The sequence below is a fragment of the Oryctolagus cuniculus genome, chromosome 1, assembly GCF_964237555.1.
Source record: "Oryctolagus cuniculus chromosome 1, mOryCun1.1, whole genome shotgun sequence".
NCBI classification, from domain to species: domain Eukaryota; kingdom Metazoa; phylum Chordata; class Mammalia; order Lagomorpha; family Leporidae; genus Oryctolagus; species Oryctolagus cuniculus.
In genome coordinates, this window is record NC_091432.1 from 220,018,357 (window position 1) to 220,038,141 (window position 19,785).

General features: G+C 42.4%; 1 protein-coding gene across 9 annotated transcripts in view; it reads right to left on the bottom strand.

Moving 5' to 3' along the window:
• The window catches only part of ASTN2 (astrotactin 2), a 1,032,549-nt gene that overhangs the window by 44,810 nt on the left and 967,954 nt on the right, over positions 1–19,785 (bottom strand). For all 9 annotated transcript variants that reach the window (XM_070066427.1, XM_070066421.1, XM_070066416.1 and 6 more), the window contains one exon: positions 10,463–10,604. In XM_070066427.1, coding sequence (XP_069922528.1) covers positions 10,463–10,604 — 142 coding nt within the window. The remainder of the gene's footprint in view (positions 1–10,462; positions 10,605–19,785) is intronic.

Here is a 19,785-nt window from a genome sequence, read left to right on the forward strand (position 1 = left end):
CAGCTTCTGCTTGCCCCAGGTGCTCCTCAACTCACAGCAGCAGAACTCCAACCCCTCCCTCCAACTTCACACAACTTCATCTCTGTATCTCCTCTTCTTAGGGTGACGTTAATCACTGGATTTCAGGAACACCCTAATCCAGTATGATTTCACTCTGATCCTTGACTAATTACACCTGCAATGGCTATTTCCAAATAAATCACATTCTGAGGTTTCACAAAGACACAACTTTCTCAGGACACTGTCCAACCACTACAACCCCTCCTTTCACTTTCTCAGGAAGGATTTGGAGCACAGCATCCCCTGGTTGCTCTGGTAGCTCTTAGTTGACGTCCCCAAAGGGCCTGAGCATTTCCAGCAAGCAGGGTGGACAGCATCATGTGTTAGCCTACCCCCTTCTCTTTCTTGCTGCTGTGACTGTGAGCTCCACAAGGAAAGAACTGACTAGTTGGTTAATGCTGCATCTCTAGTGCCTGGAGTAGTGTGAAACACCTAGTAGAAGGCCTGGAAATAGGTCCTTTTCCTGAGCACCTTGCACTGCAGTTACAGAGAATAGGCAAAGTTGATTCCAGAAGTGAGTTTAGACCATGCTCCATTGTGGCCCAGAACATACCCCACTCAGGGCACATTCATTGGTCTCCACCTTCCCCTTTGACTTCCCTACCCAATGGCCTCCCTGACATTCAATTCAATTCAATCTGTTCTCCGAACTATAGCCAGAGCTGTTACCACAAAACACAGGATAAAATATACCCCAACCCCACCACCAAAGCATTTCTTGACTCCCCATTTCTAGTAGGATAAAGTCCAGCTCCTCTGCTCGGCATTCAAGGCCTAGCTCTCCAGCCCAGCCTTGGTTCCCACCCCCTCCACAAGTCTGAGCAGTCTGTGCCCTGTCCCTCTGGAACCCTGGCTGGCGTCCCATTCCTGGATAAAATCCTGATGCAGTCTGAGGAAAGAAACAGCCTGCCTGAGAGTCCCCAGCAGGTTTTAGGAGCCTCACTGTCTGTCAGCTGAAAAACAGAGTTATTTTTCCTCTAAGAGTCTCTCTTGGCTGGGGAAGTATGGCTGTATTTGCTTCTGGCTTGAAGACAGCTCTTTCCCCTCTCTGGGGCCCCAACTGTGCACTTTGGAGAGGTCAGCATGACCTGATGTTAGATGGAATTGAGTTGTTAGGCTGCCCCCTCACTCCCCCACCCTCTGACCAATAAGACTGGGCACCACTGCCAAGGAAAGCCCACATTCCACTGGTGTTTGAGGACACTGGAGGCCCCAGCCCCTGCTGAGTTCTGGGACCCTGGGCCACACCCAACAGGCTATTCACCCCAAGTCTGATGATAGACATAAACTCTGTACTTAGCCTGGTGTGGGGGAGGAGAGTAGAGACAAAAACACAAGAGGACAGAAGAAGGGATATCCTGAGACTGAGCAAGACAGAGATGGAAATGATAAAGGGGAAAGAGACAGAGGTACAGACACCTAGAGAGCAAGTAGAAAAGAGGTACACACAGACATAAAAAGGCAGAGAGGGATGTACAGGGATCCAGACTGACATGAAGAAAGAGGCTGTAACCAAGACAGATGGAAAACAAGAAAGCCAAAGAGAATAGGGAAAGGAAGAGAAAATTCAGAGAGGAAACAGTAAAGAAATAGACAAAAGGAAGAAATACAGGACAGACATAAAAATAGATGGAGATTCAGGGAGGGAGAGAAGAAGGAAGGAAGGAGGGAGGGAGAGAAAAGAAGGGAGGCAGGAAGGAAAGAAAGAAGGAAGAAGAAAAAGATGAGAAAATCTCATACTGGGAAAGAGAAAAAAACAGGAAAGAGCAGGATAGGAACTCTGTCAGGCCCCTCCTAGGCTCTGTCCCTGGTGTGTCCTGGATCAACCTTGGGCACAGCCTAAGCTTGCGTTGGTTCAGAGGCTATGGCCCAGGCCCCTGATCATCACTGAGGTTTCCTCTCTGTGTATCTCCTTTCTCACAGGAGCAGAAAGTCCTCTCTCAGAAGTCAGCTGGACCATGTCTGGGACTTGGCTCAGGAGTTCCACTGAACATATTGGGTCACTGAAGCTAAGAAAAGGGAGAAGGATCTAGCCACAGGCTGGGTGAAATTCTTTCACCTGCACTCAGACCCTTACCTCCCTAATTGCTAGTGGCTTGAGTCCATCTCTTTGCTTCTCCCATCTCTTGAGATGGCCCCTTTACTCTCTCTTCTACAAATGGAGAGTCTGAGGTTCCCAGATTGGGAATTACTTGCCCAAGGTCCTGTAACCACTTAAGGCCAGAGGCAGGATGGCCCTCAGGTCCTCTGCCTCCTATATTTGCACAAGCACATTTGAAAGCCCGCCCTGGAGGGCTCCTGATGGTGATGATGATGATGATGCTGTTTCCAGTAAGTTCTATACTGATTCTTGGCACAAAGAGAAGAAATAAAGAGGGTAAGCTGGGAATGTAAATAAAGTGAAATATTGGGATTTCATCTAATTATAGTATCCTGCTTCTGAGATATGCCGCCTAGGCCATGCCCAGAAAGGGGGTGGAGTCCCGAGGGTAGTGGGGAGCCCATCAATGCCCCATCCAAAGTTTCAAGCTACTTGGACTTTGGGAATAGCATGTTTGGGCCAGGACACTGGACTTGTTTACACAAACACACAGGAGTCTGGAAACACTGAGAAAAGGTGAGAGCTGGGGATCAGGGGCAAGGCAAAGATGGCATTGGGAATATATCCTCTGGGAGGAGCCAAGGTCCTCAGCCTTCGCATTCCATTGTTTGGCACTAAGGACACTGGAGGGACATGACAAAGTTAGGAATTAAGTAGTAGACACCATTGCTTTTGGTGTGAGTAGTGAAATTTTGTTTTTCCATATTGGTTTGAATCCATCTGGACAAGAATCTTTATATGAAAAGATCCTTTCTCACAGCTTCTACCCTCTTAGTCCCTGTCATTTCTACACATGATATTCTTTTCATAATCTGGTCTGGTAATTTGGAGTTCAGGCACAGGAAATAAATTGGCTGAGCTCAAATCTTGGCTTGTCCATGTATCGGCTTTGTGGCTCTGATCAAGTTATCTAAGCTTTGTATGCCTTAATCAATGAGAATAATAGAAATTGCTTTAGAGAGCTGTTTTGGATGATTAAATTAGGTAAGATTTATGTGGGAGAGAAAGAGAGAGAAGAAGAAGGAGGAGGAGGAAGAGGAGGAAGAGGAAAAGAAAACAGAAGGAGGAAAAGGAGGAGGAGAGAGGGAGGTAAGGAAGAAAGAAGGACTAGAGACACAGAAATAAAGAGGTAGATATTGAGATGTGGCATTGGGCCACAGCCTAGCACATAGTGAGAGACCCTTGACTATTTAGTCTGAAACTGAATAGGAGGTTATGAGTGAGTGAAGGAGAAAAGTCAGTGTCTCCATAATTTCTGTAATGATTTGGAAATTTGTTCAAAATGTTCAACAAGTATTTATTGGATTTTTGATTGGAGCCAAGCACTGTTCTAGGCACCAAGGATATATGATGAACAAGGCAAAGAAGAACCCTGCTCTGATGTCCTTCCAGTGAAAAAAACAGACCACTGGGGCCAGTGCTGTGGCACAGCAGGTTAAAGCCCTGGCCTGAAGCGCCAGCATCCCATATGGGAGCCAGTTCTAGTCCCGGCTGCTCCTCTTCCAATCCAGCTCTCTGCTATGGCCTGGGAAAGCAGTAGAAGATGGCTCATGTCCTTGGGCCCTTACACCCATGTGGGAGACCCGGAAGAAACTCATGGCTCCTGGCGTAGCTCTGGCCATTGCGGCCATCTGGGGACAGTGGATGGAAGACTCTCTCTGTCTCTACCTCTCTCTATTGTCTTTCAAATAAATAAATTAAATCTTCAAATAAAAGAAAAAAACAGACCATAAACAAATAAACAGGCACTGATTCATCACAGCTTCATTAACTACCATGGCTTATTGGTCAGGGGAAGCCTCTCTAAGGCAGTGATATCTAATCATGGACCTGTGGAGAACAAGGAAGTGGTCATCGGAACAGACAAGGAAAAGGCATCCCATGTAAAGGGAACACACTGGCAAAGACCTTGAGGAAGAAGAGCCTTGCACACTCCAACAAGGTGTCTGGAGAGTGGTGAGTAAAGGTCAAGGTGGGAGATGAAGGTCTTCCTTGCTCTCCCACCAGAATGATGTGAAAATAATGGTGTCACCAGAGGTCATTCAAGTGTGATGGTTTGGGAATTTATAATATCACAAATAGTAATGAGAACGGTTACTCTTCCTGCTCTTCCTATCCCTCCTGCCATTTGTTTAGCATTAACAGTGACCTAGGCAGGATTCTGTACTCTTCACATGTTCTAGTTCACTGTATCCTCACAGCTCCATGGAATAGGTACTATTATGTTTCCATTTCACAGATAAACTGAAATGCAGACAAGAGAAGCTTGCTCAAGGCTACATCATAGGTAAAAGTCTCCTTTTGTCTGATTCGAAGGCCTACTTTAAAAACACATGTCTGTGTGGTAGAGGGGTACATGTGGATTAAAAATATCCATCACCCTTCCCATGGCTGCTCTGACAAACAAAGAGACACTGGTAACTCTTCATGCACGTACACAACCTTGTGAAAATGTCAAAGGATTCTCTCATCCATCATCCAGTTTAATCTTTACAACAGTTTAGGCAGGTATGATTAATTATCCCCATTGCATAGATGAGAAAGATGAGGCATGAAGAATCTTTTCCCTACCCCAGAATCTGCAGTCTGTGGTCTGCCTTCTGGTCCCTAAACATGGTGATCCTTCCATGCTTATAGTTAGAAAGCTCTCTTCCATGCCTTATTGTCACCAGATGCTCTGACAACTTCAAATGCGTGAGTGGATAAGAATTTGGGCAAGAGGAGTAGGTGTGAGAGTCAGCTTGGGAATGAATCTCAGCTCTATAACTCCTTGTCATGTAAAACTTGAGTGAAATGGTTGTTCCCATGAACCACAGTTGCCTATCTGTGAAACAGAATATAATAATACTATCACCATATCCATAGAGTTATAGTAAGGAATAAATGACATAGCCAGTGCATCTTGGCATGGTTCCTTGCATATAGTAATTACTTGATGACATACCATTGCAACCACAATTATCCAGAACGTTGGCAGCACTCAGAATCAGAACCCTGATTTGGAGACTCCATCCTTCCCTCTGTGTCCAAGCCTTAGAGCCACTGAGTTTAATCTTTCCACTTGGCAGATGAGAACATCAAAGCCACAGATAGGGGCCCAAGGTACCAGTGAGAGCATTGAGAACTGCTATCCAACTCGTGACCTCGGGCTCTATTTTTCACAATATTCTTCCATCTACAGTGTCTTGGCTTTCCTTTGGTTCCTAGAACTCCACCCACTCCTGCAAAGAGGGAACCTTTCCTTTAAGCCTCTATTCTCACCATGGATGTTGGCACTTGGCTGCAGTACCCAAGCTCCTTTGGCAGTCCTTCATATAAAACTGAAGCCAGGGAGGTGAGGGTAGACCTAGGGCAAGCCTCTGAATGTGTGGGAATGAGTCCCCCACCCCAGGAATCAGGCCTGCTTGCTGCTGGCATGTTCACTGAGGACTCTTTGGCAGCCATCCATGATTAGAGAAAGGCAAGGCAGCCAAGACAAGACAGAGGCTAATTACCTTGGGTAATAGGAAATTGGAGAGCAGCTACAAGAAGGGTATCTAGGCCTTTGGCCAGGCAGAGACAGGGATCACGGATGCCCAGTATGGGGGCCTGAGCCATCTTTGACCCTGAGTGGAGACTCCCACTCAGGGCCACCCTTAGACTGTGGTAAACCAAGGGAGCAGGAGCTGGCCCCACTGTCAGACCATCAGGGGACCCTCTCCCTCTGCTGCTCTTGTTTGTTTTCATTCAAAAGCAAAACAAATGAAACAAACAAGGAAATTCAATTTAAACAGGGCACGGGAGCTGATGTTTCTGTTTTGTTACAGCAGGGTGAGCTTAGGACAGAAAATCAGCCTTGACTTTCACTCTTCCCATTGGTCTCACCCTGCAGCACGGAGCAAAATTACATGGATAGAAGGCCTGCAAAAGCAATTTGCCTTCTTAGATGGGGTGGAGAGAGGGAGGGGACCCAATTGAGAGGGGGGAGGGCAAAATTCAAATAAGAAATAAGGCAGAGAGACCTAGGTACTCACACAGAAAAAGAAATTAAGAGAATAACAAATAAAAAGGCAAAGAAGGAATGACAGGGGACATGACAGATGATGGAAAGCCATTCGGAAAAAGCTTCCACAAAGAGGGAATTAAACACAACGAGATACAGACGGAAAAGCAGACAACACAGTAGGACAAAAGAAAGGGGAGGGAGGTAGGAAAGCTGTAGAAGGGGCCCAAGCGAGAAGGAGAGACAAAATGAGAATAAATACTGTGACTCAAGTATGCTATCCCAGGTCTCATGAGCTAGGAAGGGTCTAAAGCAGATGTTGAAGTTCCAGAGTTGGGACAGGACACGGATGTTTATCCCAAGGTTTCAGAGGCGGAGTGGTGGCAGAGAGACATGAGTCCACACTCCCTGGTGGACACACTGGTCTTCTACTGTCCTGTCACCTGAACCCTCTGGAAGTCTGGATGGGGCTTTGGCATCCGATTGCATTTCCCTAAAGCACGTTTCTTTCAGAATCCTCTCTCTGCTGGAATCACCCTCTCCTTTCATTCCATTTCTCCCTAAGGGATTTTGAATACTCATGCTTTCCAGGGCTAGCAGGGCCCCAGTTTGCTTCAAAGGGACTAGCTTCTCCAGGTCTGTCCTTGCAAGAAAGAGACACCTACAACCAGGGACTGAATCAAAGAGAAAGAAACAGGAAGAAGAAAGTGGCTAACACTTTCTGCAGGCCTCCTATGTGTCAGGCATATGGGTGCATCTTGCTCTTTGTGTTTTCAGACTTAATCCTCCCTCCAGTATCCTGCAAGACAGGGACGACTACTAGCCACCTTTTCCAGAGCAAGAAACTGTTGCATAAAGCAGTGAAAAATGCCTTGTTCTAGGACAGGTTATAAGTGTATAAGGGGCAGAATCAGGATTCTTACCCTTCCCAGCCTGGCCCCAAAGTCCACACTCTTTCCATCACCACATGTGGCCTGTTTGGCTCAAAAGGCAGAAGACAGAACGAGCAAGCAGAAAATGAGAAACCCCAAGAATGGACACTGGAACTATTTTAAAACTTGAGACCGACTCGGTCAGACTTCATGGGAGGAGAGCCGCCAGTGGGATAAGAGACTGTTCCAAACACCACCTTGGCTCCTTGTCAGAGTGGCCCAGATCCCAGGACCATTAATAAAACCAATTTCAAACATAAATAAATAAATAAAGGAAGGAAGGATTCAGAACTAGAGATGACGGGCTTATGACAAGCACATTTCCAGACAGGAGAATTAGGAACATTCTCTATTTCAAGAGGTAGGAAGAATGGGTAGCATCAGGCAGTGAGGAAAAGAAAGGGTGAGGGAAAGCATCCACTGCTTTTAGAAGACGGCAGATTATTTGTCAGCTTTCAGTGTTAATTGCTTCAAGGTTCCTTAAAATATTTCACTGCCCTCTACATAATGGGGTTGTAGGATTCCAGCCCAGCTAACACCAAGTCTCTACAATGTCACCCAGAGACAGGGTTACTCCTTCTGTCTTGGTGGACGGGAACCACCTGACACTGCTCTTTCCCTCTCTGCTAGAGACTATCTCTCCCATCAGCTGGATGTGGAGGGAGCAGAAATTAGTAATTGTCACAACAAGGGCAGCAATAGCAACAGTGATAATAACTAACACTACTTATCCTTCTACTGGGAGCTCATCACCAAGCATATAGCTTTTGCAGATGATCTCATCAGGGCCTCCTTGGGGCCCAGTGAACTAGACACTGTATTATGCACATTATTCACAGTGGAAGTAGTAGAAGTTCAGAGAGTTGAGCAGCTCAGTCAGAGCCACCAGCTGATAAGGAGCAGGGCAGGGATTTGAACCCAGGTCTGTCTGCCTCCAGTCTATACTCTTAATGAGGGACAAAGTAACCAGATGCCAGATATCAGAAAATCCTTTGAAAAATACCACTTTCTTCTAATAATCATATTTTTTAGAATTGGAGGGTACCTTATAACTCCTACTATTATAATACACTTATATTTCACAGATGCAGTAACCCAAGTGGTTGTTTGCGCAGCTCAGGGAGTTGGTGTCAGTGCTTACTGATTAACAGGCAATGGAGTTACGCTCTCAAAGAAATCTGGATCACATTCTCACCACTATACCAGGACTGTGGTCATCCTTTAAGGCCCAAGGTATATCCCACCTCCTCTGTGAAGTGTGTCCAGATGGTCCACTGGAAGAGATTTGATAGCCTATTGTACTTCAGGGATTCCAATCCTAAAGCATTCACTGCCCGTAAGTCATTTAAGAGAAAATTTAGGTCCCAGCATCTCAGATACAGTGAATGCTGTGAGGCAAGATCAGAAGGCCAATTTCCATTTTACAGTAAAATTCCTGGGTTTGCTATACCAGTGCATTGAGTATCACCAAGAAGTCTGAATGCACCAAGAGTTCAAGAGGACGTCAAGGTCTTTGGTCTTCATACAGGGAAAGAAAGAAGGAGATTAAATGTGTTTCAGAGGTGAGTGAGGCTCACAGATTGTGTATATACAAATATTTAATGAGCACATACTTGGATATGCTACACTAGGATGTCTCTTGTTTGATTCACTGCAAGGTAGGTTTTATTATTTCTGTTTGACAAAGGCTGAATCTGAGGCTCATCAAACACAGAGTGGAGTCCGTAGTCTGTGGTCCTTCCTATCACCATTAGATTATGAGTTTTCTGAGGATAGGACCTTGATCTTAGTCACATTCTTACACACAGGACCAAAACATACAAAATCCTCAGAAAATGTCTACCTAATAAGCAAATCAGTTATAAATGAGTAAATATGAATATGAATGAACAAAATAACTGAATAATGAGTAAGTAAATAAAATGGAGGTATACAAGAGTAGATAAAACAGATAAAGGAGAGGGATGGATGGATGGATGGATGGAACAAGGAGAGAGAGAGGAATAAATGGGTGAATGGATTAGTGAATGAATCATTGAGTGAGTGAATAAAGAATTAATGAGTTGACTACTTAGTGACTAATGTTCATATCTAGGATAATAACAGAGGTGCATGGGCTGGGAAAGCAGCAGAGGATGGCCCAAGTCTTTGGACCCCTGTACCTGCGTGGGAGACCTGGAGGAAATTCCTGGCTCCTGGCTTTGAATCAGTGCAGCTCTGACTGTTGTGACCATCTGGGGAGTGAAGCAGTGGATGGAAGATCTCTCTCTCTCTCTCTCTCTCTCTCTGCCTCTGCCTGTGCCTTTCAAATAAATAGATAATCTTAAAGAAAAAAAAAGCTTGTTGCAAGGGCTCAAAAAAAAAAAAACTGCTAAAAAAAGATAAAAATAAGAGAAGTGGCCCAAGTTTCTTTCTAGAGCTCTACGTTATACCTATGATGGCTGTATCCAGAGGTATTAATACTCATGGAGGTGAGAAACATGAAAAATGAGCCCCTTTTCTCTTCTGAGACTAACATATATGAGTCTGAGTGACTTCCTCTTACAACTCCATAGGTTTGAATGCAATGAACAATGACTCCAATATATTCTTTTTTTTTTAATTTTTTTATTTTTTTGATAGGCAGAGTGGACAGTGAGAGAGAGACAGAGAGAAAGGTCTTCCTTTTTCCATTGGTTCACTCCCCAATGGCAGCTGCAGCCGGTGTGCTGTGGCCGACGCACCGCGCTGATCTGAAGCCAGGAGCCAGGTGCTTCTCCTGGTCTCCCATGGGGTGCAGGGCCCAAGGACTTGGGCCATCCTCCACTGCACTCCCGGGCCACAGCAGAGAGCTGGACAGGAAGAGGAACGACTGGGACAGAATCCAGTGCCCCGACCGGGACTAAAACCGGGTGTGCTGGTGCCACAGGTGGAGGATTAGCTTATTGAGCCACGGCGCCGGCTGACTCCAATATATTCTACAAAGGAGTGATAACGGCACTATTTCCAAGAGAATGGCAATGGCTGGATCTATATGTATACCAGTATATGTGTATTACAAAGATACATTAATCTAATTTTAAGAGGAAACAGCAAGAAAGTGAAAAAAAAAAAAAAAACACTAGGTTGAGATTCCTGTCCCAATACCCCTTGGTCTGTAAATTCTTTAACAATAGGAAGAATGGTTTTGTATTTCTGGCCTTCTTGGGCCTTTCTGCACTGTTTTTTAATGATTCTATGACCCACTATGATCACACATCCCACGGACATTTCTGAACCTTAGTATCCCAAAGTGCACATACTGGGTGCCCAGTGGCTGGCCTGCACAGAATAACTCATGCCTTCCCTCCCAGGCTTGAAGTTGCCCTTTCTCCGCTTTCTGCTTCCCGAGCCCCCAGCATGTCTTACTTGTAGAGACCATCGGGCTCCAGACACTTGAAGATAACCGAGTAGACACTGATTTCAGGGACTTCTCCATGACTTCGACCAGCTGCTACGCAAGATGTGCCCAGGCCAGAGAGTAAGTCATCAGCAAAACTCAGGAATTCTCCTGGAGGGAGACAGAGAAAGATGAGCTCTGCAGCTCAGGCTTTGGTGAGCAGACATTCTTGTGGTTTTCCAAATCCATTAAATGTCCAAATACCATCATCAGAAATATCAGTGGTTAGAAAAAACAAAATGCCTAAATGTGACACAGTCTAGTATTTAGCCCTGATGATTCTTTGTTTAAATTAGTGCCTGAATTTTTTTTTTAACTTGTAAAGTGGCTAACACCTACCTTTATAAGATTATATATAGCAAGGCTCAAATCAGGTTAACCATAGTGTGTTAAAGATATATGGATGGAAAGTCAACAAAAGGATTATACTTTCTGTCAAGAGTTAACTATTCTGACATTGGCACTGTCATTAGTTTCCTCTTAATTCCTTGAGCCAGGCCTTTCTTTCTTGGAATTGAATTTTCCTTCTTTATATAATGAAGGAGTGGACTAAGAGTGTAAAATTGTGTCACATGGCCACTCTTTTGCACAGGTGTTGTGTTGAGATCAGCAAAGACCTATTCCAGCTAAGGAACTCAGATTTCTATGATATAGATTAGTGTTGAAGACCAAGAGTAAGGAAGGGACAGTCGCAGAACAAATGCCACCTATTTGTAATCCCTGAATTTTATGATTTTTTTAAGATTTATTTATTTTATTCAAAGGGCAAAATTACAGAGAGAGGGAGAGACAGAGACAGAGATCTTCCATCCACTGGTTTACTCCCCAAATGGCCACAACAGCCAGAGCTGAGTCTATCTGAAGCCAAGAGCCAGGAGCTTCTTCTGGGCCTCCCATGTGGGTGCAAGGGTCCAAGGACTTGGGCCATCCTCTGTTGCTTTCCCAGGCCATTAACAAGCAGTTGGATCAGAAGCAGAGCAGTCAAGACTCAAACTGGCACCCATATGAAATTTTGGTGCCACAGAAAAAGGCTTAACCTACTACACCACAGTGCCAGCCCTGAATTTTATGATTTTTAAAAGTTGCTGTTGGATTTTAGGAGACAGTTGAAATTTATGAGGAAGAGAACTAACAAAGCTGACTAAAAAGTAAAGAAAACTAGAAAGAACAATTAATCATCTGGAATCTTGTGGTGTACTCTTAGCTGTGCTAAGAATTTGCTGTATAACTTTGGACAACTAAAGTTTCATGTCTGTACCTTAATTTTTTCTCTTTAAGGTGAAGAAACTAGAATCATTATAAGGATTCTTAAAAGCAAAATGAAAACATAGAGGCACACAAAGATTAAGCTATGAGGACAAAGAGTGTACAGTTATTTATTCTAGCAAGGAATTAGAAATAATCAAATGTTCAAAAATACAGTAATAGCCATATCAATTGTAGCTTAAAGATTAAAATGGATATTTCATAGCCATCAAAAATAATCTATGGGGGTAGGTATGTGATGCAGTGGTTAAGTTGCTGCTTGGGATGTCCATATCCCCTATAGGTTTGAGTCCTGGATAATTTGCTTCTGATCCAGTTTCCTGGCAATGCATTCTGGTAGACAGAAGATGATGATTCAAGTGCTTGGGCACCCGCCACCTACACGGGAGACATAGATGGAGTTCAGGATTCCTGGCTTCAACCTCGCTAAACCCTGGATGTTACAGGCATTCGGGGAATGAACCAGAAGATGGAAGATTCTCTCCCTTTGTCTCTCCCTTTCTTCTCTTTCTCTCTATTATAGAATAATAATCTGATTTTGGTGGAAATTTTACATATATATATATATATGAATTAATCTTTCATTTAAGGAATACAAACTTCATGCTTTTCATAAATATAACTTTAGAAGTATAGAGCCCGGCCAGGGGCGTCTCCCTGGGCTTGAGAGGGAAGAGCTGGGCTCTGAGCTTGATGGCTTGGGAGTTGTGAAGCCAGGCAGGGGTGTTTTTGTATCGAGGGTTTTTTAGTGGTCGGTGGAGCTGCCGGGCTGCGCAGAGCAAAGCTAGGAAAGTTATTTTATGACTCAGCGTCCACACAAGCTACCAAAAATCATTTGTCAAAAAAATGCAAAACGACAAATAAAAAGAGACGAGTGAGAGCCTGTTTATATTTCTAATAAAGGAGCAAAGTATCAAAATGGGGCCTGCAAAAAAAAAAAAAAAGAAAAGAAATATAGTGATTCTCCCTACCATATCTTTCCTCCCATCCACCTTCCCAACCCTCTTTTTCCTCCGTCTCCTATTCAAATTCTTATTTTTTACCAAGATCTTTTTTCAATTAACTTTATACGCATACCATTAACTCTATACTAAGTAAAGAATTCAACAAATTGTATGAAAAAAAAAAAAAACTGTCCCTCAACAGGTGAGAGAATGGCTGTTTGAAGTCATTACATCGTGAAGTGTTAATTTCACTCCTATAGATTACCTTTCAGGTGCTCAGATCACAGATCAGAGAGAACATATGGTATTTGTGCTTTTAGCACTGGTTTATTTCACTAAGTATGACGTTTTCTAGCTTCATCCATTTTGTTGCAAATGACCTGATTTCATTTTTTTATTGCTGAGTAGTACTCCACAGTGTATATATCCCATAATTTCTTTATCCAGTCTTCGGTTGATGGACATTTGGGTTGAATCAATGTCTTAGCTATTGTGAATTGAGCTGCAATAAACACCAGGGTGGAGATAACGCTTTCATATGCTGATTTCATTTCCCTTGGGTAAATTCCCTGGAGTGGGATGTCTGAGTCATATGGTAGCTCTATACTGAGATTTCTGTGGTTATTTCCATGCTGTACCGTGGCTGTACCAGTTTACCAACAGTGGAATTAAGGCACTCTTCTCCCCATATCCTCATCAGGATGTGGTTTGTTGATTTCTGTATGAAAGTCACTCTAATGGGGGGTGAGGGGAACCTCACTGTGATTTTTATTTGCATTTCCCTGGCGGCTAGTGATCCTGAGCATTTTTTCATGTATTTGTTGGCCATTTAGATTTCTTCTTTTGAAAAATGCTTGTTTAAGTCCATTGCCCATTTCTTAACTGGGTTATTTGTTTTGTTGTTGAGTTTCTTGATCTCTTTATATATTCTGATTATTAATGCTTTATCAGGTGCATAGTTTGCAGATAATTTCTCCCATTCTGTTGGTTGCCTCTTCACTTTCCTGAGTGGTTTTTTTTTTTTTAGAACAATTAAAATTTTATTAGGCTTTGACAAAAATTTCAGTGAGATTATGAATCAGGATATGCAATTTTCCCTTTACTCCTTTCCATATTGGAAGTAATTATGAGTAAATACAGGTTATGGTTTATTAATAGCTAATTAATTGCTAATTATGAGTAAATACAGGTTATGGTTTATTAAATGCTAATTTGCAGATCCAAATCCCCTTGAAAATCACTGAATAGGTGTTAATAATAAACTACCTTCTGAACACATAATTTTCTGCTGACAAGAGGACAAGAGAATGGATTATTCCACAAGGTCACCATATTGGTAGGTTGTAGTCCAGTCAGTTGCAATAATACTACCTATAAAAATTACTCAAAAAATCTATCTATTATCTTTCTGGCCCTTGTGCTAGGGTTTTTTTTTTTTTTTTTTTTTTTTTTTTTGCTGGGGTTTAGATGATTTTTTTTTTTTTTTGCAGTGCAAAGGCTTCTCAATTTGATGTAATCCCATTTGTCAATTTTTGTTTTAATTGCCTGTACCTCTGGGGTCTTTTCCAAGAACTCTTTGCTTATGCCAATGTCTTGCAGGGTTTCACTAATGTTCTCTAATAATTTGATGGTTTTGGGTCATAGGTTTAGATTTTTAATCCATTTTGAGTGGATTTTTGTGTAAGGTGTAAGGTAGGGGTCCTGTGTCATACTTCTGCATGTGGACATCCAGTTTTCCCAACATCATTTGTTGAAGAGACTGTCCTTACTTCAGGGATTGATTTTAGGTCCTTTGTCAAAGAAAAGTTGGTTGTAGACATGTGGGTTGATTTCTGGCATTTCTATTCTGTTCTATTGGTCTATCCATCTGTTTTTGTACCAGTACCAGGCTATTTTGATTGTAGCTGCCCTGTAGTATGTCTTGAAATCTGGTATTATGATGCCTCTGATTTTATTTTTGTTGTATAATATTGTTTTAGCTATTTGAGGTCTCCTGTGTTTCCATATGAATTTCAGCATCACTTTTTCTATATCTGAGAAGAATGTCCTTGGTATTTTGATTGGTATCATATTGAATCTGTAAATTGCTTTTAGTAGTATGGACATTTTGATGGTATTGATTCTTCTAATCCATGAACATGGACAATTTTTCCATTTTTTGGTTTCTTTCTCTACTTCTTCAACATTTTATAATTCTCACCATAGAGATCTTTGACATCTTTGGTTAAATTTATTCCAAGGTATTTGATTTTTTTGTAGCTATTGTAAATGAGATTGATCTTAGAAGTTCTTTCTCAGCCATGACATTGTCTGTGTATCAATTTTTGTGTGTTGATTTTATATGTTACCACTTTACCAAAATCTTCTAAAAGTTCCAACAGACTCTTAGTGGAGTCTTTTGGATCCCGTATATATAGAATCATGTCATCTGCAAATAGGGATAGTTTGACTTCCTCCTTCCCAATTTGTATCCCTTTGATTTCTTTTTCTTGCCTAATGGCTCTGGCTACAACTTCCAGGACTATACTGAATAACAACTGTGAGAGTGGGCATCCTTGTCTAGTTCTGGATCTCAGTTGGAATGCTTCCAACTTTTCCCTATTCAATAGGATGTGGGCTGTGGATTTGCTAGAAATTACCTTGATTGTCTTGAGGAATGTTCCTTCTATACCTAATTTGCTTAAAGTTTTCATTATGAAAGGGTATTATATTTTATCAAATGCTTTTTCTCCATCTATTGAGGTAATCATATGGTTTTTGTTCTGCAGTTTGTTAATGTGATTTATCATGTTGATTGATTTAGGAATGTTGAACTATCTCTGCGTACCTGGGATAAACCCAATTTGGTCTGGATGAATGATCATTCTGATGTTTTGTTTGATTCAACTGGTTAGTATTTTGTTGAGGATTTTTGCATCTATGTTCATCAGAGAATTTGGTCTATAGTTCTCTTTCTCTGTTCTATCTTTTTCAGGTTTAAGAATTAAGGTGATGCTGGATTCATAGAAGGAGTTTGGGAGGATTCCCTCCCTTTCAACTGTTTTGAATAGCTTGAGAAGAATTGGAGTTAGTTCTTTAAATGATCAAATTCAGCAGTGAAGCCATCTGGTCCTGGTAAAAGTCTCATTCTTGACAAAGCACAATAAAAGAACGAAATTTTTCATTCACCTTGTAACATTTGTCTGATGGAATTACCAGGGTGGCCCTGGGATTCACTAGAACATTTCTAGACATATTTGTCCCTATAGATCAGTAGAGCAGGTAGGATGGATACTAGATTTTGGCTTTCTATTTTTTTAAAATCTATAGTTGATAGACTTGTCATGTAGACACCACAGCAAGTGTCTAAATCAGGCTAATGTCAGCAACTTGTTTTCCACTTTTTATTGCAAATCCACAAACTTTTCAAAGTCTCACTTTCCTTCCTCTTATAGGAGGTGAATAACTATTTTACGAGTTTGGACACAAGAAAATAAAGGTAAGGGGGCCAGTGTTGTGGCATAGTAGGTAACGCCACCGCCTGCAGTGCCGGCATCCCATATGGGTGCTGGTTTGAGTCATGGCTGCTCCACTTCTGATCCAGATCTCTGCTATGGCCTGGGAAAGCAGTGGAAGATGGCCCAAATCCTTGGGCTCCTGCACCCGCATGGGAGACCTGGAAGAAGCTCCTGGTTCCTGGCTTTGGATTGGCACAGCTCCGGCTATTGCTGCCAACTAGGGAGTGAAGCAGCGATGGAAGACCTATCTTTCTCTCTCTCTCTTTCAGGGTCTCTGCGTAACTCTGACTTTCAAATAAATAAATCTTTTAAAAAAAAAAAGAAAAGAAAGGTAAGGATCTAGAAAGAAACAAAAATGTCTAAGATCATAGATCTTGCTGGAAAATGAAGAAGTAAATACAGCTTTTATTTATCACAAGTTTTGGCATCCAACTTTGTTCTGTAGGGCTCATGTCAGCTTCTTTAGAACAACCATAAACCAGTAATATCTCCCTTCCAACTGATATGGAAGTAGAGCAATATACAGAGTGAAATGTTAGGAGAGAGAAAGAAAAAGAGAGAGACATGAAATTATTCAGTGGATGGAGTGAAGGTCTTGTTTCGCTTGGTTTCTCAGGATTCCAAGCCTGGCTGCTTATATTTGTTTTCTTTGAGCTTGGATCCATGTGTGTCTGCTTTTCAATTTGTTCCCAGATAGCCATTGAAAGAGTTGGCTCGTCATGAGGGAATTCAGTATGTCTGTGGCCTGTAGCAATTAATTGCCTTGAAGCCAAAAGATGGCTGACATTCATCTTCAAATGGGCATATCCTTCCAGATATTTTCACGAATTTCAGAATGATTTCAACCGTGGGTAAAAGCCCCATAAGCATGTCAGTTCAGTAAAATGAGCACACTTCTAAGTTCTAAAAAGTTCTAAGGTTTATTGGTATAGGTCAAATTAAAAAAAAACTGGGTAACTGGAGTAAAACTAACTGTATCAAGGGCATTAGAAGGATATTTAGTGCACAGTTTTAATTGGAAATGTATATGTATCTATCTATCTATCTATATATCAATGAAAAATGTTAAAAGTAAATTGACATTTGGTATATACTTTTCTTTTTCCCAGTTAATCTTCACAGCAGACTAAACAGCTACATGTTATCATTCCCCTCCCCCAACAAAGCTGATATTAAGATTGCAAAATTAGAAAGGGACAGAGCTGAGATTTGAACCCTTGTTCTTTCATTCCAAAGCCTTTTCTTTTATGCTATGCTATGCTGCCTCCTATAGAAAGTTTCAAAGTGATGGTTTGAGAAGGGATTTTTCTCAAAGCTATTCAATTTGCAATTGAATTCATGTCACTCTCTCAGCTCGGCTTGGGGAATGAGACAGTAAAAGAAATGGTCCCTGACCTTCTACTGCTGTAATCCAACAACAGGAAGGGGTGTTAAATACAAGAACAGGCTCATAAAGTAAGTTGTAAGATTGCTTTTCTTGGCACTGTATCACAGAAGGTTTAAAAGCAACCATGGTGCAAACAGGTGAATGTAGTGACTCGTCAGTGTCCTTCCTCAGTTAGTGGAGGGAGCACCAAGAAAGGTCTGAGCACTTGCTATGCATAAATGCAAATCAGTGCAATTCAACAGACATCGTGATTGCAACATATTTCATGCTCTGCACCTGGCAGTGGTACAATTGAGTGAACAATACTTATAACATGGTGTAATGGTTAAGTACTTAAGCTCTGAACTTACAGTCTTAGACAACTTCTATTTCCATTTTCTCACATGTGAACAAGATAATAGTGTTGTCATGACAATCATATAAAATATTTTACACAAATTCATTAGCAAAATGTCTGGCACACAGAGCTCAAATATGTTACTTCCATTATTTTTGTTGTCATCATAAAAGAGTGGAGATAAAGGGCTCTTAGAAGTTAGTTTTTATGCGAACTTATCAAAGAAGGAAAATGGCATGTCCATGGCTGTACATAGACTGAGAGGTAGATTTGGAATTGAAACTCTTGACTCCTATAGCCTATGAGATAATTTAAATTAGTCTGTGAGACAAAATCATTGAGAATGGACGAGCTTTCAAAGTTGCTACAAGAGTCGTCATCTTCACTTTCTGGTGACTTCAACATGAGTGTGCATTGACTGTGCACCAGGCATTGTGCTGGGTGCATTGTTCCATCCTGCCTTCTTCTTGGACCTGGAATATCTTCTTTTTAAAATTTTTTCAAATATTTATTTATTTATTTGAAAGGCAGTGTTACAGAGAGAGAAGGACACACATACACACAGAGAGAGAGGGACAAAGAGAAAGAGAGAGAGAATCTGCTGTCTGCTGCTTCACTCATCACAGGGCTGCAAGCGTGGCAGCTGGGCCAAGCCAAAGACAAAAGCCTGGAACTTCATCCAGCTCTCTCTCATGGGTGACATGGCCCAAGTACTTGAGCCATCTTCAGCTGCTTTCCCAGGAGCATTAGCAGGGAGCTGGACTGGAACAGGAGCAGGCTGGGATTCAAACCCGGGCTTATATTGAATGCCAGCATTGCACACAGTGGTTTAACCAGTTCTGCCATAATGCCAACCTCATTTGGTTTTTTAAAATTGTAAAATCTTGGTTTAAAAATTTCCTTGCTTAAAATATTTGAATCCTGAACCTCTGCCACATTCCTTGATATATAAATATGAAAACTCAGGACGGTCGCACCCTCATTCAAGGACTTACAGTTCTTCAGGAACTTAATCCAGAACCTAGGTCCCCTTTGCCTTCCACGAGGGCTGCTCTGCCTAGGATGCCTCTGCCCCTCCTCTCTGTACATGGTCAGGGCCTCATGGCAGAGCCCTCCTAGAACCCAGGCTGCTGTCACACCATCTCACCCAGGCCTGTTCAAGTCTCTAACATTCTTTTTCTGTTTTTCTTTCCTTGAAAACAGATAGGGAGTTGGGAGTCGCTGTACAGGAATGTGCCTGTTCCCCATTACAGCTCTTCTGGGGTTGTAACCCGAGTGGGCTGGGGCCAGACCCCCATACGTTTCTTTAACCACTCAGACTCCATCCTTGCTTGCATTCCCTTGAACAGAAAAGGTTCTGCTGCAAATTCAGAACCAGTCGGACAAGGCACGCAGCAACTTTCCTCAGGGCCCACCCTGACCTGAATCTCTCTCTCTCCTTTCAGCACTCCTGCAAACCTCCTCCTTTCCCTCTCCCTTTTCCTCCCCTCACCCTCTCCCTTCTGATTGAGTTGAGGTCACAGTCAAAGCCGGCCACAAGAGCAAATTGAAAACAGGTTGGGAGAAAAGCAGCAGAGAAATTCCAAAATGGAAGGGGGAGGGGAGGCAGTGAATTATTTAGCCCAGGTGGGGAGAAAGGTCCTCCGCTCAGGACTCTACACCTTTTGGAAAATACTAAGGGGATTTATGGGCTGCCCTGGGGCTGCCACTCTCTAACCTGCTGACACTTTTTGCTCTGGTAACCAGGGAGAGGCAGGACTCTCCCTGCCTCTCCCCACCTTCCCTTCACCTGGGCAGATGTACAAGTTCAATCACTTTGTCAGTGAGAAACTGCTTTTCTAAGGGACTCATGTTCACCTAT